This window comes from Xenopus tropicalis, chromosome 9, assembly GCF_000004195.4.
Source record: "Xenopus tropicalis strain Nigerian chromosome 9, UCB_Xtro_10.0, whole genome shotgun sequence".
NCBI classification, from domain to species: domain Eukaryota; kingdom Metazoa; phylum Chordata; class Amphibia; order Anura; family Pipidae; genus Xenopus; species Xenopus tropicalis.
In genome coordinates this window covers 7,093,143-7,114,562 of record NC_030685.2, presented here as the reverse complement: position 1 = coordinate 7,114,562, position 21,420 = coordinate 7,093,143, and the positions used below count along the sequence as shown (strand labels likewise).

The following is a 21,420-nucleotide window of genomic DNA, read 5'->3' as shown; positions in this document are numbered from 1 at the left end:
AGGGGAATAAGCTAGAGGGGTAGCCCCATGGGGGGCAGAAGAGCTTACAATCTAACTGGCACAGGGGTAGAGGGGAATAAGCTAGAGGAGTAGCCCCATGGGGGGCAGAAGAGCTTACAATCTAACTGGCACAGGGGTAGAGGGGAATAAGCTAGAGGAGTAAGCCCCATGGGGGGCAGAAGAGCTTACAATCTAACTGGCACAGGGGTAGAGGGGAATAAGCTAGAGGAGTAGTCCCATGGGGGGCAGAAGAGCTTACAATCTAACTGGCACAGGGGTAGAGGGGAATAAGCTAGAGGAGTAGCCCCATGGGGGACAGAAGAGCTTACAATCTAACTGGCACAGGGTAGAGGGGAATAAGCTAGAGGGGTAGCCCCATGGGGGGCAGAAGAGCTTACAATCTAACTGGCACAGCGGTAGAGGGGAATAAGCTAGAGGGGTAGCCCCATGGGGGGCAGAAGAGCTTACAATCTAACTGGCACAGGGGTAGAGGGGAATAAGCTAGAGGAGTAGTCCATGGGGGGCAGAAGAGCTTACAATCTACTGGCACAGGGTAGAGGGGAATAAGCTAGAGGAGTAGCCCCATGGGGGGCAGAAGAGCTTACAATCTAACTGGCACAGCGGTAGAGGGGAATAAGCTAGAGGGGTAGCCCCATGGGGGGCAGAAGAGCTTACAATCTAACTGGCACAGGGGTAGAGGGGAATAAGCTAGAGGGGTAGCCCCATGGGGGCAGAAGAGCTTACAATCTAACTGGCACAGGGGTAGAGGGGAATAAGCTAGAGGAGTAGTCCCATGGGGGGCAGAAGAGCTTACAATCTAACTGGCACAGGGGTAGAGGGGAATAAGCTAGAGGAGTAGCCCCATGGGGGGCAGAAGAGCTTACAATCTAACTGGCACAGCGGTAGAGGGGAATAAGCTAGAGGAGTAGCCCCATGGGGGGCAGAAGAGCTTACAATCTAACTGGCACAGGGGTAGAGGGGAATAAGCTAGAGGAGTAGCCCCATGGGGGGCAGAAGAGCTTACAATCTAACTGGCACAGGGGTAGAGGGGAATAAGCTAGAGGAGTAGCCCCATGGGGGGATCTGAATGAAATACCCCCCAGCCCCCAGCTCGCTGTACAGAGGCTGCCCCTTGTATTCTGCGCTCTCCCTACTGCTGATTAGTTCCATCCTAACGGCACAAACTACAATTCCCAGCATGCATTGTTCCATAGCGTCCCGCCTCTTCCGGGTCTCCCACCCAATGGCATAGCTCCCCGGATCTCCCACCCAATGGCATAGCTCCCCGTTTAAATGGGCAGCTGGTCTCTCTGTGATGCCCACGTCAGCTCTCCCGGTGGGATAAGGGCTCTGTGGCTGCTGAGTGGTCATTCCGAGCGGTGTCCGCCCCTGGGTGCTATACGTGGCTATCGCTGGGTGCTGGGTGCTGGGTGCTGCTGATCCCTGCATATACCTACCTACCTGGGTGCTGCTGATCCCTGCATATACCTACCTGCCTGGGTGCTGCTGATCCCTTCATATAACTACCTGCCTGGGTGCTGCTGCATATACCTACCTGCCTGGGTGCTGCTGCATATACCTACCTACCTGGGTGCTGCTGCATATACCTACCTACCTGGGTGCTGCTGCATATACCTACCTACCTGGGTGCTGCTGCATATACCTACCTACCTGGGTGCTGCTGCATATACCTACCTGCCTGGGTGCTGCTGCATATACCTACCTGCCTGGGTGCTGCTGCATATACCTACCTGCCTGGGTGCTGCTGCATATACCTACCTGCCTGGGTGCTGCTGCATATACCTACCTGCCTGGGTGCTGCTGCATATACCTACCTGCCTGGGTGCTGCTGCATATACCTACCTGCCTGGGTGCTGCTAATACCTCACTACCTGATGGCTGTGCCAGGCTGGGAGAGGGCAGTGCGGCTGCTGCTGTGCGGTGTGGGTATTGCCCTGTCAGTCTATGCCTACCATGTGGAGACTTCCAGGGAGAGAGATGCCAACTACACTGCCCTGTGCGATATTAACCCCTCCATCAGCTGCTCCAAGGTCTTCACTTCCAGGTGCGTACTTGGGGGTTAATTGGGCTAAGGGGGCATCTTGTCTGTCTGATTGGCACCAGGGGAATGAATGGGACACTGCCTGTCTGATTGGCACCAGGGGAATGAATGGGACACTGCCTGTCTGATTGGCACCAGGGGAATGAATGGGACACTGCCTGTCTGATTGGCACCAGGGAACTGAATGGGACACTGCCTGTCTGATTGGCACCAGGGGAATGAATGGGACACTGCCTGTCTGATTGGCACCAGGGGAATGAATGGGACACTGCCTGTCTGATTGGCACCAGGGGAATGAATGGGACACTGCCTGTCTGATTGGCACCAGGGGAATGAATGGGACACTGCCTGTCTGATTGGCACCAGGGGAATGAATGGGACACTGCCTGTCTGATTGGCACCAGGGAACTGAATGGGACACTGCCTGTCTGATTGGCACCAAAGGAATGGGACACTGCCTGTCTGATTGGCACCAAAGGAATGGGACACTGCCTGTCTGATTGGCACCAAAGGAATGGGACACTGCCTGTCTGATTGGCACCAAAGGAATGGGACACTGCCTGTCTGATTGGCACCAGGGGAATGAATGGGACACTGCCTGTCTGATTGGCACCAAAGGAATGGGACACTGCCTGTCTGATTGGCACCAAAGGAATGGGACACTGCCTGTCTGATTGGCACCAAAGGAATGGGACACTGCCTGTCTGATTGGCACCAAAGGAATGGGACACTGCCTGTCTGATTGGCACCAAAGGAATGGGACACTGCCTGTCTGATTGGCACCAAAGGAATGGGACACTGCCTGTCTGGCACCAAAGGAATGGGACACTGCCTGTCTGATTGGCACCAAAGGAATGGGACACTGCCTGTCTGATTGGCACCAAAGGAATGGGACACTGCCTGTCTGATTGGCACCAGGGGGATGAATGGGACACTGCCTGTCTGATTGGCACCAGGGAATGAATGGGACACTGCCTGTCTGATTGGCACCAGGGAACTGAATGGGACACTGCCTGTCTGATTGGCACCAGGGGAATGAATGGGACACTGCCTGTCTGATTGGCACCAGGGGAATGAATGGGACACTGCCTGTCTGATTGGCACCAAAGGAATGGGACACTGCCTGTCTGATTGGCACCAGGGGAATGAATGGGTAACTGCCTGTCTGATTGGCACCAAAGGAATGGGACACTGCCTGTCTGATTGGCACCAGGGGACTGAATGGGACACTGCCTGTCTGATTGGCACCAAAGGAATGGGACACTGCCTGTCTGATTGGCACCAGGGGAATGAATGGGACACTGCCTGTCTGATTGGCACCAAAGGAATGGGACACTGCCTGTCTGATTGGCACCAGGGGACTGAATGGGACACTGCCTGTCTGATTGGCACCAAAGGAATGGGACACTGCCTGTCTGATTGGCACCAGGGGACTGAATGGGACACTGCCTGTCTGATTGGCACCAAAGGAATGGGACACTGCCTGTCTGATTGGCACCAGGGGAATGAATGGGACACTGCCTGTCTGATTGGCACCAAAGGAATGGGACACTGCCTGTCTGATTGGCACCAGGGGAATGAATGGGACACTGCCTGTCTGATTGGCACCAGGGGAATGAATGGGACACTGCCTGTCTGATTGGCACCAAAGGAATGGGACACTGCCTGTCTGATTGGCACCAGGGGAATGAATGGGTAACTGCCTGTCTGATTGGCACCAAAGGAATGGGACACTGCCTGTCTGATTGGCACCAGGGGACTGAATGGGACACTGCCTGTCTGATTGGCACCAAAAGGAATGGGACACTGCCTGTCTGATTGGCACCAGGGGAATGAATGGGACACTGCCTGTCTGATTGGCACCAAAGGAATGGGACACTGCCTGTCTGATTGGCACCAGGGGACTGAATGGGACACTGCCTGTCTGATTGGCACCAAAGGAATGGGACACTGCCTGTCTGATTGGCACCAGGGACTGAATGGGACACTGCCTGTCTGATTGGCACCAAAGGAATGGGACACTGCCTGTCTGATTGGCACCAGGGGAATGAATGGGACACTGCCTGTCTGATTGGCACCAAAGGAATGGGACACTGCCTGTCTGATTGGCACCAGGGGACTGAATGGGACACTGCCTGTCTGATTGGCACCAAAGGAATGGGACACTGCCTGTCTGATTGGCACCAAAGGAATGGGACACTGCCTGTCTGATTGGCAGCAGGGGAATGAATGGGACACTGCCTGTCTGATTGGCACCAGGGGACTGAATGGGACACTGCCTGTCTGATTGGCACCAGGGGAATGAATGGGACACTGCCTGTCTGATTGGCACCAGGGAATGAATGGGACACTGCCTGTCTGATTGGCACCAGGGGAATGAATGGGACACTGCCTGTCTGATTGGCACCAGGGGAATGAATGGGACACTGCCCTGTCTGATTGGCACCAGGGGAATGAATGGGACACTGCCTGTCTGATTGGCACCAGGGGAATGAATGGGACACTGCCTGTCTGATTGGCACCAGGGAACTGAATGGGACACTGCCTGTCTGATTGGCACCAAAGGAATGGGACACTGCCTGTCTGATTGGCACCAAAGGAATGGGACACTGCCTGTCTGATTGGCACCAAAGGAATGGGACACTGCCTGTCTGATTGGCACCAAAGGAATGGGACACTGCCTGTCTGATTGGCACCAGGGGAATGAATGGGACACTGCCTGTCTGATTGGCACCAAAGGAATGGGACACTGCCTGTCTGATTGGCACCAAAGGAATGGGACACTGCCTGTCTGATTGGCACCAAAGGAATGGGACACTGCCTGTCTGATTGGCACCAAAGGAATGGGACACTGCCTGTCTGATTGGCACCAAAGGAATGGGACACTGCCTGTCTGGCACCAAAGGAATGGGACACTGCCTGTCTGATTGGCACCAAAGGAATGGGACACTGCCTGTCTGATTGGCACCAAAGGAATGGGACACTGCCTGTCTGATTGGCACCAGGGGATGAATGGGACACTGCCTGTCTGATTGGCACCAGGGGAATGAATGGGACACTGCCTGTCTGATTGGCACCAGGGAACTGAATGGGACACTGCCTGTCTGATTGGCACCAGGGGAATGAATGGGACACTGCCTGTCTGATTGGCACCAGGGGAATGAATGGGACACTGCCTGTCTGATTGGCACCAAAGGAATGGGACACTGCCTGTCTGATTGGCACCAGGGGAATGAATGGGACACTGCCTGTCTGATTGGCACCAAAGGAATGGGACACTGCCTGTCTGATTGGCACCAGGGGACTGAATGGGACACTGCCTGTCTGATTGGCACCAAAGGAATGGGACACTGCCTGTCTGATTGGCACCAGGGGAATGAATGGGACACTGCCTGTCTGATTGGCACCAAAGGAATGGGACACTGCCTGTCTGATTGGCACCAAAGGAATGGGACACTGCCTGTCTGATTGGCACCAGGGGACTGAATGGGACACTGCCTGTCTGATTGGCACCAAAGGAATGGGACACTGCCTGTCTGATTGGCACCAAAGGAATGGGACACTGCCTGTCTGATTGGCAGCAGGGGAATGAATGGGACACTGCCTGTCTGATTGGCACCAGGGGAATGAATGGGACACTGCCTGTCTGATTGGCACCAGGGGACTGAATGGGACACTGCCTGTCTGATTGGCACCAGGGGAATGAATGGGACACTGCCTGTCTGATTGGCACCAGGGGAATGAATGGGACACTGCCTGTCTGATTGGCACCAGGGAAATGAATGGGACACTGCCTGTCTGATTGGCACCAGGGGAATGAATGGGACACTGCCTGTCTGATTGGCACCAGGGGAATGAATGGGACACTGCCTGTCTGATTGGCACCAGGGGAATGAATGGGACACTGCCTGTCTGATTGGCACCAGGGGAATGAATGGGACACTGCCTGTCTGATTGGCACCAGGGGAATGAATGGGACACTGCCTGTCTGATTGGCACCAAAGGAATGGGACACTGCCTGTCTGATTGGCAGCAGGGGAATGAATGGGACACTGCCTGTCTGATTGGCACCAAAGGAATGGGACACTGCCTGTCTGATTGGCACCAAAGGAATGGGACACTGCCTGTCTGATTGGCACCAAAGGAATGGGACACTGCCTGTCTGATTGGCAGCAGGGGAATGAATGGGACACTGCCTGTCTGATTGGCACCAGGGGAATGAATGGGACACTGCCTGTCTGATTGGCACCAGGGGAATGGTACACTGCCTGTCTGATTGGCACCAGGGGAATGAATGGGACACTGCCTGTCTGATTGGCACCAGGGAACTGAATGGGACACTGCCTGTCTGATTGGCACCAGGGAACTGAATGGGACACTGCCTGTCTGATTGGCACCAGGGGAATGAATGGGACACTGCCTGTCTGATTGGCACCAGGGGAATGGTACACTGCCTGTCTGATTGGCACCAGGGGAATGAATGGGACACTGCCTGTCTGATTGGCACCAGGGGAATGAATGGGACACTGCCTGTCTGATCGGCACCAGGGGAATGAATGGGACACTGCCTGTCTGATTGGCACCAGGGGAATGAATGGGACACTGCCTGTCTGATTGGCACCAGGGGAATGAATGGGACACTGCCTGTCTGATTGGCACCAGGGGAATGAATGGGACACTGCCTGTCTGATTGGCACCAAAGGAATGGGACACTGCCTGTCTGATTGGCACCAAAGGAATGGGACACTGCCTGTCTGATTGGCACCAAAGGAATGGGACACTGCCTGTCTGATTGGCACCAAAGGAATGGGACACTGCCTGTCTGATTGGCACCAGGGGAATGAATGGGACACTGCCTGTCTGATTGGCACCAGGGGAATGAATGGGACACTGCCTGTCTGATTGGCACCAGGGGAACTGAATGGGACACTGCCTGTCTGATTGGCACCAGGGGACTGAATGGGACACTGCCTGTCTGATTGGCACCAGGGGAATGAATGGGACACTGCCTGTCTGATTGGCACCAGGGGAATGAATGGGACACTGCCTGTCTGATTGGCACCAGGGGAATGAATGGGACACTGCCCTGTCTGATTGGCACCAGGGGAATGAATGGGACACTGCCTGTCTGATTGGCACCAGGGGAATGAATGGGACACTGCCTGTCTGATTGGCACCAGGGGAATGAATGGGACACTGCCTGTCTGATTGGCACCAGGGGAATGAATGGCTGTTGATGGCACCAGGGATGATGGGCCTGTCTGATTGGCACCAGGGGAATGAATGGGACACTGCCTGTCTGATTGGCACCAAAGGAATGGGACACTGCCTGTCTGATTGGCAGCAGGGGAATGAATGGGACACTGCCTGTCTGATTGGCACCAAAGGAATGGGACACTGCCTGTCTGATTGGCACCAAAGGAATGGGACACTGCCTGTCTGATTGGCAGCAGGGGAATGAATGGGACACTGCCGTCTGATTGGCACCAGGGGAATGAATGGGACACTGCCTGTCTGATTGGCACCAGGGGAATGGTACACTGCCTGTCTGATTGGCACCAGGGGAATGAATGGGACACTGCCTGTCTGATTGGCACCAGGGAACTGAATGGGACACTGCCTGTCTGATTGGCACCAGGGAACTGAATGGGACACTGCCTGTCTGATTGGCACCAGGGGAATGAATGGGACACTGCCTGTCTGATTGGCACCAGGGGAATGGTACACTGCCTGTCTGATTGGCACCAGGGGAATGAATGGGACACTGCCTGTCTGATTGGCACCAGGGGAATGAATGGGACACTGCCTGTCTGATTGGCACCAGGGGAATGAATGGGACACTGCCTGTCTGATTGGCACCAGGGGAATGAATGGGACACTGCCTGTCTGATTGGCACCAGGGGAATGAATGGGACACTGCCTGTCTGATTGGCACCAGGGGAATGAATGGGACACTGCCTGTCTGATTGGCACCAAAGGAATGGGACACTGCCTGTCTGATTGGCACCAAAGGAATGGGACACTGCCTGTCTGATTGGCACCAAAGGAATGGGACACTGCCTGTCTGATTGGCACCAAAGGAATGGGACACTGCCTGTCTGATTGGCACCAGGGAACTGAATGGGACACTGCCTGTCTGATTGGCACCAGGGGAATGAATGGGACACTGCCTGTCTGATTGGCACCAGGGGACTGAATGGGACACTGCCTGTCTGATTGGCACCAAAGGAATGGGACACTGCCTGTCTGATTGGCACCAAAGGAATGGGACACTGCCTGTCTGATTGGCACCAGGGGAATGAATGGGACACTGCCTGTCTGATTGGCACCAGGGGAATGAATGGGACACTGCCTGCCTGATTGGCACCAGGGGACTGAATGGGACACTGCCTGTCTGATTGGCACCAGGGGAATGAATGGGACACTGCCTGTCTGATTGGCACCAGGGGAATGAATGGGACACTGCCTGCCTGATTGGCACCAGGGGACTGAATGGGACACTGCCTGTCTGATTGGCACCAGGGGAATGAATGGGACACTGCCTGTCTGATTGGCACCAGGGGAATGAATGGGACACTGCCTGTCTGATTGGCACCAGGGGAATGAATGGACACTGCCTGTCTGATTGGCACCAGGGGAATGAATGGGACACTGCCTGTATGATTGGCACCAAGGAATGGGACACTGCCTGTCTGATTGGCACCAGGGGAATGAATGGGACACTGCCTGTCTGATTGGCACCAGGGAACTGAATGGGACACTGCCTGTCTGATTGGCACCAGGGAACTGAATGGGACACTGCCTGTCTGATTGGCACCAGGGAACTGAATGGGACACTGCCTGTCTGATTGGCACCAGGGGAATGAATGGGACACTGCCTGTCTGATTGGCACCAGGGGAATGAATGGGACACTGCCTGTCTGATTGGCACCAGGGGAATGAATGGGACACTGCCTGTCTGATTGGCACCAGGGGAATGAATGGGACACTGCCTGTCTGATTGGCACCAGAGGAATGAATGGGACACTGCCTGTCTGATTGGCACCAGGGGAATGAATGGGACACTGCCTGTCTGATTGGCACCAGGGGAATGAATGGGACACTGCCTGTCTGATTGGCACCAGGGGAATGAATGGGACACTGCCTGTCTGATTGGCACCAAAGGAATGGGACACTGCTGTCTGATTGGCACCAAAGGAATGGGACACTGCCTGTCTGATTGGCACCAAAGGAATGGGACACTGCCTGTCTGATTGGCACCAGGGGAATGAATGGGACACTGCCTGTCTGATTGGCACCAGGGGAATGAATGGGACACTGCCTGTCTGATTGGCACCAAAAGGAATGGGACACTGCCTGTCGATTGGCACCAGGGGAATGAATGGGACACTGCCTGTCTGATTGGCACCAGGGAACTGAATGGGACACTGCCTGTCTGATTGGCACCAGGGAACTGAATGGGGACACTGCCTGTCTGATTGGCACCAGGGAACTGAATGGGACACTGCCTGTCTGATTGGCACCAGGGGAATGAATGGGACACTGCCTGTCTGATTGGCACCAGGGGAATGAATGGGACACTGCCTGTCTGATTGGCACCAGGGGAATGAATGGGACACTGCCTGTCTGATTGGCACCAGGGAACTGAATGGGACACTGCCTGTCTGATTGGCACCAGGGAACTGAATGGGACACTGCCTGTCTGATTGGCACCAGGGAAACTGAATGGGACACTGCCTGTCTGATTGGCACCAGGGAACTGAATGGGACACTGCCTGTCTGATTGGCACCAGGAACTGAATGGGACACTGCCTGTCTGATTGGCACCAGGGGAATGAATGGGACACTGCCTGTCTGATTGGCACCAGGGGAATGAATGGGACACTGCCTGTCTGATTGGCACCAGGGGAACTGAATGGGACACTGCCTGTCTGATTGGCACCAGGGAACTGAATGGGACACTGCCTGTCTGATTGGCACCAGGGGAATGAATGGGACACTGCCTGTCTGATTGGCACCAGGGGAATGAATGGGACACTGCCTGTCTGATTGGCACCAAAGGAATGGGACACTGCCTGTCTGATTGGCACCAGGGGAATGAATGGGACACTGCCTGTCTGATTGGCACCAGGGGAATGAATGGGACACTGCCTGTCTGATTGGCACCAAAGGAATGGGACACTGCCTGTCTGATTGGCACCAGGGGAATGAATGGGACACTGCCTGTCTGATTGGCACCAGGGGAATGAATGGGACAGTTCACCCTTTCAGTGCCAGACATACCAGTTCCAATGATTCCCCCACTGATTTGCTATTTACCCTTTCAGTGCTGGAGAAACCAGTAGCAGTTTATGGCCCCAGCCTAAGGGTCCACCTCAAAGTCTTTTCTATGGGGGCGGCCATGTTTCTTGTCCACTTGCTGCACTGTGATCACATGAGGGCTTTAAAGGACAAGTAAAGCTCTAAGAGACCAGTGGCTCTGGGCATTGGAAGGGATGGGGGTCCCTAGGGGGCAATACCTGTGAATCCCATTCTAACTCCTGCTCTGTATTTCAGGTGGGGCCGAGGCTTTGGGCTGGTGGAGCAGATACTGGGCCGGCAGAGCTTCCTGAATCAGCCCAACAGCGTGTTTGGGATCCTCTTCTACGGCCTGCAGGTCCTGCTGGGTAAGAGAAACGCTCTACTGGGCCTGCTGTCCTGGGCATCTTCCTTTAAAGGGCAACTTAAACCTACTAGTCAGTCAGTAGTCATGGTCAGTTACTCTCTAAATGGTTCCCACAATCCCCTGCGCGTTTTGTGCAAGGCATTATGGGGGGACTCCTCCTGCCCATATGACACTAACGAGGGATCTTTGCCCAATCAGGTTTCAGCGGATCGGTGGGCGCTGCCGCCGCGCTGCTGGGGACGTCGCTGGTGTCCATCGCCGGCTCGCTGTACTTGGCCTACATCCTCTTCTACGTGTTGGAGGACTTCTGCGTCATCTGCGTCACCACCTACGCCCTGAACTTCTGCCTCCTGCTGCTCAACCTCAAGCGCCTGGCCTCCCTCCGAGCGCCCCCCAAGAAGCAAAAGAACAAGCGCAAGAAGAACTAACTGGGACGTGAGGTGGCCAACGAACCAATCACAGTGGGCCGGACACCCTTATACCACCATCTGCCTTACCCCCCTACCCAGCAGCAACCGACATCCCATAATAGAGATTTACACTACAAGCAACAAACTTTGCCTTCATCGTAGAACACTTACCCCTGTAGCATTAACCCATAGCAACCAATAAGATGACCGGTAAATGCTACCTGCTGATTGGTTGCTATGGTGTTACTGCTCCTGGGCAAACTTAGTGCCTTTGATTACATAACCCCCCCCCCAAGGGCGTTTACGGACGCACTTTGGTATCGTTGTTTGCCTTTTCGGTGCAACGGCAAAGCAGGAGTTAATGGATCTGAGTCTCCCCCCTATGGGCCTGTGCTCGAAGGAACCAACATGGCTGAAAGCACATAACATTAAACATGTCCAGATGTATCTGCCTTTAATGTTTAAAGGGGAAGTTCACCTGTAGATTAACTTTTCAGAATGGCCGATTCTTAGTAGGGATGCGCCAAACCCACTTTTTTGGGTTCAGCTGAACCCCCAAACCCACCCCAACATATTCGGACGAATACCGAAGTGAATCCTGGATTCGGTGCATCCCTAATTCATAGCTTCCAGTCTCTCATTCAAACCACTGCCCAGTTGCCAGGGTAAACCGGACCCTAGCAACACCAGTTTCTAATTGTCTCAGAATATCACCGCCTGCATCATGTTAAAAAGTTAATTTATAGGTAAACTTCCCCTTGAATTTTGCACTAAATCCACCCAGTTCAGTCTCCCATAGTTCTGCAGCCGTTACCCAAGGTGCCCGTTGTTATTAGGTTCCTATCAGGGCATTTATCATCACCCCCAAGGGGGAGGGGCCCACCTGCCGCTTTGTCCCGCCCCCAAGTGCAAAATCTGAGCCCGTTTCTATGCTGCCGATGTGAAGAGAACAAATTCTAACCCTGCCTGTGGGGCAGATATGGACTTTACCTCGAGTGCCTGATACGTTACTACCCGCTGTTACAGTACCATTCCCTTTTCTATGGCATTTTGTAATAAAGTCCCTATATTTTACAGCAGAGTGGTACTGAGTCTCTGTAGGACCCAGCTCTCCCATCATGCACCGGGGTTGTTATAAACTCCCTCAGACTGGTATAGTATATATATAATGTACACTAGGGGGCGCTTCCTTCTTCCCTGTAGTATCCCATAACCTGCCTGCCCTTGCAGTAACAACACCCTTCCTTTGCTGATGGTGAGATCTCCTTTCTGATTGTCTCCGGGATCATTCTATGAAATTTTATGATTCCCAAAGGGGAAATAAAAAGTAAAATTTAAAAAAAAAGAAGTTTATTATATCTTTGCCAACAGTTTCACTGAGGCCGCTATGTAATAATATTAGACATAAGGGATCACCTTGTACCAATATATATTTATATACTGTATTTACTCTATAAATTAGGCAAAAAATAATAGCCCCCCCTAGTACCCTATACAGTACTGTGACTGCTGCCCCTCCCCATCCGCCCCCCTCTGCTCCCTTCTGTTTCCCCTGGTGCCAGATACAGTATCGCCCGATAGCGCCCCCTTAGCTTGGCTCCCGGTATTGCAGCGATGCACCAGTACTGGGTCCCGGGCCGAACCCCGCGTCTTCAGGAGCCGCTGCAGCACCTGCTTATCCGAGCGCTCCTTCCGGAAATCATCCTCGTATACCTTCAGCTACAGGGGGAGAGCCAGCCATTATACTCCCACATACATACAGAGATACAGAGAGAGATAGATAGATAGATAGATAGATGATAGATAGATAGATATAGACAGACAGATTAATAGATAATAAATAGATAGATAGACAGACAGACATAGATAATAGATAGACAGACAGACAGACAGACAGATAGATAGATAGATAGATAGATAGATGACAGACAGACATAGATAATAGATAGACAGACAGAGATAGATAGATAGATAGTCAGATAGATAGATATAGACAGACAAATGCATAGATAATAGACAGATAGACAGACAGAGATAGATAGAGAGATAAATGACAGACAGACATAAATAATAGACAGATAGATAGACAGACAGATAAATAGATAGATAGATGATAGATAGATATAGACAGACAGATGAATAGATAATAGATAGATAGACAGACAGACAGACATAGATAATAGATAGACAGATAGATAGATAGACAGAGATAGATAGACAGACAGACAGACAGATAGATAGATAGAGAGATAGATGACAGACAGACAGACAGACATAGATAATAGATAGACAGACAGACAGAGATAGATAGATATAGACAGACAAATGCATAGATAATAGACAGACAGACAGATAGACAGACAGAGATAGATAGAGAGATATATGACAGACAGACAGACATAAATAATAGATAGATAGACAGACAGATATATAGATGATAGATAGATAGATATAGACAGACCGATGAATAGATAATAGATAGATAGACAGACAGACAGACATAGATAATAGATAGACAGATAGATAGACAGAGATAGATAGACAGACAGACAGACAGATAGATAGATAGATAGAGAGATAGATGACAGACAGACAGACATAGATAATAGATAGACAGACAGACAGAGATAGATAGATATAGACAGACAAATGCATAGATAACAGACAGACAGACAGATAGACAGACAGAGATAGATAGAGAGATATATGACAGACAGACAGACATAAATAATAGACAGATAGATAGACAGATAGATAGACAGACAGATATATAGATGATAGATAGATAGATATAGACAGACCGATGAATAGATAATAGATAGACAGACAGACAGATAGAGATAGATAGATAGATAAATGATAGATGAAATGTCAGTGTCAAATGTCACAAATGCGCCCCCTACCTGTTCCTGCAGGATCAGCATCTGCTCCCTCATTTCCTTCTCCTTTTGCCTCAACTTGTTATTCTCTGTTTTCATTCTCTCGCGGTCTGAGTGTTCCGTCTTGTAATCGGCTGCGTATATCTCTGTCTGTGTGGGGGGGCAAGAGCAGTTGTGTCTGTGTGTGAGTGTGCAACTAATTCTCTCTGTACCTCCATAACAAACCGAGAGCACTTTATTCATAGACCATATGTATGTGGCTGTGGGATAGCAGGTATAGTAGGGAGAGATGGTGCCTATAGTAGCAGTGGGGGGATAATAGCCTCTGGGAAGGGACTGGGGCTGTGGGATAGCAGGTATAGTAGGGAGAGATGGTGCCTATAGTAGCAGTGGGGGGATAATAGCCTCTGGGAAGGGACTGGGGCTGTGGGATAGCAGGTATAGTAGGGAGAGATGGTGCCTATAGTAGCAGTGGGGGGATAATAGCCTCTGGGAAGGGACTGGGGCTGTGGGATAGCAGGTATAGTAGGGAGAGATGGTGCCTATAGTAGCAGTGGGGGGATAATAACCTCTGGGAAGGGACTGGGGCTGTGGGATAGCAGGTATAGTAGGGAGAGATGGTGCCTATAGTAGCAGTGGGGGGATAATAGCCTCTGGGAAGGGACTGGGGCTGTGGGATAGCAGGTATAGTAGGGAGAGATGGTGCCTATAGTAGCAGTGGGGGGATAATAGCCTCTGGGAAGGGACTGGGGCTGTGGGATAGCAGGTATAGTAGGGAGAGATGGTGCCTATAGTAGCAGTGGGGGGATAATAGCCTCTGGGAAGGGGCTGGGGCTGTGGGATAGCAGGTATAGTAGGGAGAGATGGTGCCTATAGTAGCAGTGGGGGGATAATAGCCTCTGGGAAGGGACTGGGGCTGTGGGATAGCAGGTATAGTAGGGAGAGATGGTGCCTATAGTAGCAGTGGGGGGATAATAGCCTCTGGGAAGGGACTGGGGCTGTGGGATAGCAGGTATAGTAGGGAGAGATGGTGCCTATAGTAGCAGTGGGGGGATAATAACCTCTGGGAAGGGACTGGGGCTGTGGGATAGCAGGTATAGTAGGGAGAGATGGTGCCTATAGTAGCAGTGGGGGGATAATAGCCTCTGGGAAGGGACTGGGGCTGTGGGATAGCAGGTATAGTAGGGAGAGATGGTGCCTATAGTAGCAGTGGGGGGATAATAGCCTCTGGGAAGGGACTGGGGCTGTGGGATAGCAGGTATAGTAGGGAGAGATGGTGCCTATAGTAGCAGTGGGGGGATAATAGCCTCTGGGAAGGGACTGGGGCTGTGGGATAGCAGGTATAGTAGGGAGAGATGGTGCCTATAGTAGCAGTGGGGGGATAATAGCCTCTGGGAAGGGACTGGGGCTGTGGGATAGTAGGTATAGTAGGGAGAGATGGTGCCTATAGTAGCAGTGGGGGATAATAGCCTCTGGGAAGGGACTGGGGCTGTGGGATAGCAGGTATAGTAGGGAGAGATGGTGCCTATAGTAGCAGTGGGGGGATAATAGCCTCTGGGAAGGGACTGGGGCTGTGGGATAGCAGGTATAGTAGGGAGAGATGGTGCCTATAGTAGCAGTGGGATAATAGCCTCTGGGAAGGGACTGGGGCTGTGGGATAGCAGGTATAGTAGGGAGAGATGGTGCCTATAGTAGCAGTGGGGGGATAATAGCCTCTGGGAAGGTTCTACATGTTGCTAGGAGCCCACATGATATCACACAGGTATTGATGACATCATTACTACACAATGGTATCAGGCAGTAGAGCTGAAGGTGTCTCGTACCTGACATTTCAGAGCTTTGAGCTGGTCCTTCAGCTGATTGACATCCTGCTCGGTGTCGGTGATTTCCAGGCTCAGGCCGAGACTGTTGTGGCCCCGGGAGATGTTGCTCGTAGACTGTGTGTTTCTTGCAGGTTTGTGACTTTTGGAAACCTGCCCTATTTTATCTTCGGGCTGAGACGGGCTCCTTTTATAGGTGGGGTGTGGCGGCATGAAGGCAGTGTGGGTGGCACTGGAAAGATCTGATTGGCTGTGGGCTCTGGAGATACTGGCAGCCTGGTGGGGAATAAGAAAGAGATACACGATAGTTACATTAACAGGTCACCATATCTGCAATACCGGCCCCTGGCACTAGGTGGGGCTCTGTAGCTCTTTCTACACATTTGCTGGTGTAGGAGAGAGGCTTCCATAGATTGATGGGACCACGTCATACCACCAATATGCACCAATGCCAATATGCACCAATGCCAATATGCACCAATGCCAATATGCCCCAATGCCCCTGAGGTTCCAGGAGATGCTGAGCTGCTTACACTGTGGGGCCCCGGCTGCTGCTGGGATAGGACCTTGTAGTGCAGAGCCCTCTCCAGGCGCCGAACGTCTTCCTGAAGCTTCTGGTTCCTCTTCATCTCCTGAAGCAGCGAACTCTCGTAGAACTCCCGTTTGTGCTGTGAAGAAATCAGAGACATTGGCAACTAGTCGCCCCCTTCTTTCTCATGGTTGGGCCCAGGGGCAACTGTCTTGGACCTTCTACATGAGCAGAAACCATAGGGTCCATCACCCAATGCAATTGGCCTATTGCCACACGTGGATAACTCACTGGTAACCAATCCGATAGCTGCATGGATTGTTTATCCAGCAATAATGTTATTAAAGTGTTAACAAATGAGCCATACCATTTTCTACATGGGGGACATCTGCAATAGTCTGAGAATATCAAGGTCTACATCATACAAGGCCCAGTTGGCCAACTTATCTGCCTGGTTCCAAGGATCTAGGCAGCTTGGCCAGTAGATTTGTGTTTGTGCCCCTTGGTTTCTTCTGTTTGAGTGACCCATTACCCCCCAAGGAGGCACAAACACATCTACTGGCCAAACTGCCTAGATCCTTGGAACCAGGGAGATAAGTTGGCCAACTGGGCCCATAGTCACCTGTTCATGTTCCAGCTTCACACTGAGCTTGTCAATGTGCTGCCTCAGGCTGTGCGCCTCGCTCTGCAGGGCCCGCGCTGTGTGCTGCAGGTTCTGCGTGGTGGAGCGATAAATCTCATCCCATTGTTGATTCAGTTTCATCAGCTGCAAAGGAAAATTAGATATTGATATTGATCCCAGCCATAAAGCAGGGCAGGACTGCTGCAAACACAGTTTCATACAGAGGCCTGGGCATTGCACACAGACAGGGAGCCACCTCTGCGTTGAGTCGGCGCAGCTCCGTGTTCTTGTTCAGCAGTTGGAGTTTCTCCTCGTCGGACTCAGTGACAGACATACTCTCCGTAATCACAGTCCTCTGACCCTCGGAATCCAGCCTATCCCCTGCCAGGGGAACCTCAGGGGCGGTGCCATGAACCCTGCATACGCCGGGGAGGAGAAAGTGATTGGCCAATCAAATGAAGCTTATATGGTGACATTAACACTGTCTACTAAGATCTCTCAGGGGTGTATTTATTACCATTGGAGACAAACGTCACCAATCAGCAATTAGATTTTAATGGTCACCTACAACTTTGAAAACGAAAGCAAAAATCTGATTGGTTGTTATGGGCAACATGTTTCTCTCCAATGTTTATAAATACGCCCCCACCAAACATTCATTTCAAGGGTAACTGCCCATAGAACCTTCTTAATCATCTATGGATTAAACATGGCCACTGATTCCATTGATCCAGATCTTCTCATTGGCTCACGTTCCCTCCCTCAACACTCACTGGTCCATTTCATAAGGAGACTCTCCATTTCCGATCCAGTCCGATTCAAAGTCCTTGTCCACATCATCCAGTTCGGAAAGGGAATAATCTAGGATGTCGCTCTCCATAATTGGCCCCAGATGCCTGGCAGTTACACAGATAAAAGTGACAGTGAGGCACAATGGGAAAAAGAAGACGTTGCCTTCAACCTTTCTTGAAGATGTCCTTTGAACCCAACACTCCAGGGTCTCCTAGGAGGCCAAGCCTTATGGGATCTCTTATAGGGTCCTCAAGGTGTGGCTGTTCCCTGGGGTTGAGAGATTTACCCCGGGGGGGCTTGGGATGTACACAGGGGATTTAGGTTGTGACCCAGTAACTGGCTGATACTACAGGGAAGTGAGAGTGGTTTCATGAGTCACACAAGGAGTCAGTAGGGGTCAGTAGACATGATGGGAAGTAGAAGAAGCTTGTGGTTTATTGCGTTGGATGCGGAAGTTTAGTACATGATTGTACATATGGAGCAATCACTTGGAACCAGAACCTCCCATATTGCCCCCTTGTGGAGTTGCTGGTCTATATCATGTACATAGTAGCCAAAGGAGAAGTTGGCTTGGGCAGGGTTGGACTGGGCCGTGGAGAAGATAAATACAATGACAGTTGGGCCAGTGGCCCCTGTACTTCTCCATTTTGGTATCACTGGAGCCTTTATCGTAACTGGTTTACGATCATTTGATTGATTGGCTCAGTAACAAAGGTTGGACCCACCCCTTCCCCCAAACTCATACCCCCCTCTTTCATTCTAACTTTACAACCCAAATCACACCCATGTCTGGACTGGCATTCAAAATAGATCCTACATAGGGGCCCAATAGAGACTATGGCACATAATAGTGTCTATGGCATCTTACAGCAGCCCCACAGATTGCCTGATCACACCCCCTTTGTTATTGCTCCGCCTCCAGGGTAACTAGGGTTGCCCTACTCTGAGTACCTGCCCTTGGATGGTCCCAGGTAGGAGCTGGCAGGGCAAGAACTAGGGGTAGGTAGAAGAGGAACCTGCCTAGGGTGCAATGGGGGCGGGGAACACAGATACATTTTCTGCCTACCCCTTGTTTGCACTCCCCTGTCATTGCCCCGGGCACTTTTCATTGCCCAGAGGGGCTATGACCCCCCTCCCCGCAATTGCACTGTACACACACACGGAGGGGGAGGAGTTACCTAGGGCACCCAGTCGGCTTGGCCTGCCCCTGGGAGCTGCCAACACTCATAGCCAAATATATTTAGCCCCCCCTGCTGTTCTGTTGGAGCCCAATCCCAGTAGATGATCCATTTTAAACCTAAAGAACCTGGCTGTAAATGTGCTAGACCCACATAGCTGCACAATGCAGCCCCTGACTAGGACTAGGTCTTGGTCTAGGTCTTGGTCTAGGTTTAGGTCTGAGTCTAGGTTTGAGTCTAGGTCTGAGTCTAGGTCTGAGTCTAGTCTAGGTCTAGGTCTGAGTCTAGTCTAGGTCTTGGTCTAGGTCTGAGTCTAGGTCTGAGTCTAGTCTCGGTCTAGGTCTGAGTCTAGTCTAGGTCTTGGTCTAGGTCTGAGTCTAGTCTAGGTCTAAATCTGCTTCTGTACTTGGGCTCCATCTACTGGGAGTTTTAGTTCAACAACAGACAGAGGGCAATGAGCTAACGACAGTAATATGACAGTAGGAGACTTGTTGCCGGTTTAATCTACCTTAGAGAGACTCACCTGGATGAGACGCTGCACAGACAGTCTTCTTTCCTCCCTGGCTGTCTCCTTTATGTAATTACATAGTGTTGTACCTTCTGCTCTTCTGTAAGTCCTGTCTCATTGCCCTCCGCTGTCCCTTCCAGTCTCAGTCACCGTCTCTTTTTGTAGTTCTCCCAGGCAGCCCCTCCGGTGGCGTCTCTCTCAGCGTCTGTCTCTCTCTGTCACATGCAGTCCCTTCCCTTTCTCAGTCTCTAGCAGGAAGTGAGCTCTGGAAATCTTTAGCCCCAGAGAATGCAGTCAGCTGGGTTTTTTTCGTCACATGGGAAATTACCTCTTCTATTAAAGACGTGGGGGGAGGTTAAATGGCAACAGATAAAGCGGCAGTCGCTGACATTTGAAAAAAAAAATTTTTTTTGCATTGGAAAGGAAATATTTATGATTTCAGTGATATTTGTGTCAGGGTTTCCCTGGGTTTTATAAAGATCTTTCAAACACTTGTGATCAGCTCTACCTGGGCTATGAGCAAACCCAGGGGGCTGTTCCTGCTGAATTGTGCTTAGTACAGGGGAATCCCTATGTGCCATAGTTTTATGGTATCTCTCTGTACAGGCTATGAGCAAACCCAGGGGGCTGTTCCTGCTGAATTGTGCTTAGTACAGGGGAATCCCTATGTGCCATAGTTTTATGGTATCTCTCTGTACAGGCTATGAGCAAACCCAGGGGGCTGTTCCTGCTGAATTGTGCTTAGTACAGGGGAATTCCTATGTGCCATAGTTTTATGGTATCTCTCTGTACAGGCTATGAGCAAACTTAGGGGGCTGTTCCTGCTGAATTGTGCTTAGTACAGGGGAATCCCTATGTGCCATAGTTTTATGGTATCGCTCTGTACAGGCTATGAGCAAACTTAGGGGGCTGTTCCTGCTGAATTGTGCTTAGTACAGGGGAATCCCTATGTGCCATAGTTTTATGGTATCTCTCTGTACAGGCTATGAGCAAACTTAGGGGGCTGTTCCTGCTGAATTGTGCTTAGTACAGGGGAATCCCTATGTGCCATAGTTTTATGGTATCTCTCTGTACAGGCTATGAGCAAACCCAGGGGGCTGTTCCTGCTGAATTGTGCTTAGTACAGGGGAATTCCTATGTGCCATAGTTTTATGGTATCTCTCTGTACAGGCTATGAGCAAACTTAGGGGGCTGTTCCTGCTGAATTGTGCTTAGTACAGGGGAATCCCTATGTGCCATAGTTTTATGGTATCTCTCTGTACAGGCTATGAGCAAACTTAGGGGGCTGTTCCTGCTGAATTGTGCTTAGTACAGGGGAATCCCTATGTGCCATAGTTTTATGGTATCTCTCTGTACAGGCTATGAGCAAACCCAGGGGGCTGTTCCTGCTGAATTGTGCTTAGTACAGGGGAATTCCTATGTGCCATAGTTTTATGGTATCTCTCTGTACAGGCTATGAGCAAACTTAGGGGGCTGTTCCTGCTGAATTGTGCTTAGTACAGGGGAATCCCTATGTGCCATAGTTTTATGGTATCTCTCTGTACAGGCTATGAGCAAACTTAGGGGGCTGTTCCTGCTGAATTGTGCTTAGTACAGGGGAATCCCTATGAGCCAGATGTCGATGGTGTATAATCTCAGTAAAGTGCCGATATAAATAGCTGCTAATTAATAACTAACAGATAATTGTTCAAAAATATCTAGGACAGCAAATTAGCCTAAATGACCTTCAAGCTGGGCTTCAAGGTGCATTTAGGATAGCACACAGCACACCTATTTGAAGCTTAGCAGCCTGACCAAAGGGCTACACTGGTACGTGGTTGGTTTTTGGTTTCCTCCTAGTGGCAGTTAAGGTTGGGATAACCATGTTAGGCCTCTTGAAATATACTAATGGGGGAGGGTGGATAATTCCAGGACTTAGTGAAGCCCATTGAGGTAGAGGTCTCTCTGAATGGAGG

The 21,420-nt window shown here is 51.2% G+C and overlaps 2 protein-coding genes across 3 annotated transcripts; one reads left to right on the top strand and one right to left on the bottom strand.

The window, feature by feature from the left end:
* The first annotated feature begins 1,383 nt into the window (after window positions 1-1,383).
* On the top strand, window positions 1,384-12,211 carry vkorc1 (vitamin K epoxide reductase complex, subunit 1). Of its 2 annotated transcripts, NM_001006927.1 has the most exon segments (4): window positions 1,384-1,675; window positions 1,760-2,065; window positions 10,619-10,728; window positions 10,926-12,211. In NM_001006927.1, coding segments are annotated over 3 exon segments (510 nt in total). In that variant the 5' UTR covers window positions 1,384-1,675; window positions 1,760-1,895; the 3' UTR covers window positions 11,156-12,211.
* Window positions 12,212-12,467: 256 nt separating this feature from the next.
* LOC108645141 lies at window positions 12,468-19,731 on the bottom strand. Its single transcript, XM_031893266.1, has 8 exons — window positions 19,481-19,731; window positions 17,761-17,883; window positions 17,244-17,403; window positions 16,988-17,131; window positions 16,370-16,504; window positions 15,840-16,112; window positions 14,041-14,166; window positions 12,468-12,856 (listed from the first exon to the last, which is right to left on the bottom strand). The coding sequence occupies exons 2-8, from the start codon at window positions 17,865-17,867 to the stop codon at window positions 12,620-12,622; spliced, it is 1,182 nt and encodes a 393-aa protein (XP_031749126.1). The 5' UTR covers window positions 17,868-17,883; window positions 19,481-19,731; the 3' UTR covers window positions 12,468-12,619.
* Window positions 19,732-21,420: the final 1,689 nt, after the last annotated feature.

Coding starts and splice junctions, on each gene's coding strand:
- vkorc1 (XM_031892609.1), top strand. CDS start 1,896: ATGGCTGTGCCAGGCTGGGAGAGGGCAGTGCGGCTGCTGCTGTGCGGT. Junction 2,066..10,618: donor TCCAAGGTCTTCACTTCCAG/GTGCGTACTTGG, acceptor TCTGTATTTCAG/GTGGGGCCGAGGCTTTGGGC. Junction 10,729..10,925: donor CGGCCTGCAGGTCCTGCTGG/GTAAGAGAAACG, acceptor TTGCCCAATCAG/GTTTCAGCGGATCGGTGGGC.
- LOC108645141 (XM_031893266.1), bottom strand. CDS start 17,867: ATGGAGAGCGACATCCTAGATTATTCCCTTTCCGAACTGGATGATGTG. Junction 17,132..17,243: donor TGCGCCGACTCAACGCAGAG/GTGGCTCCCTGT, acceptor TTTCCTTTGCAG/CTGATGAAACTGAATCAACA. Junction 16,505..16,987: donor TGAAGCTGGAACATGAACAG/GTGACTATGGGC, acceptor ATTTCTTCACAG/CACAAACGGGAGTTCTACGA.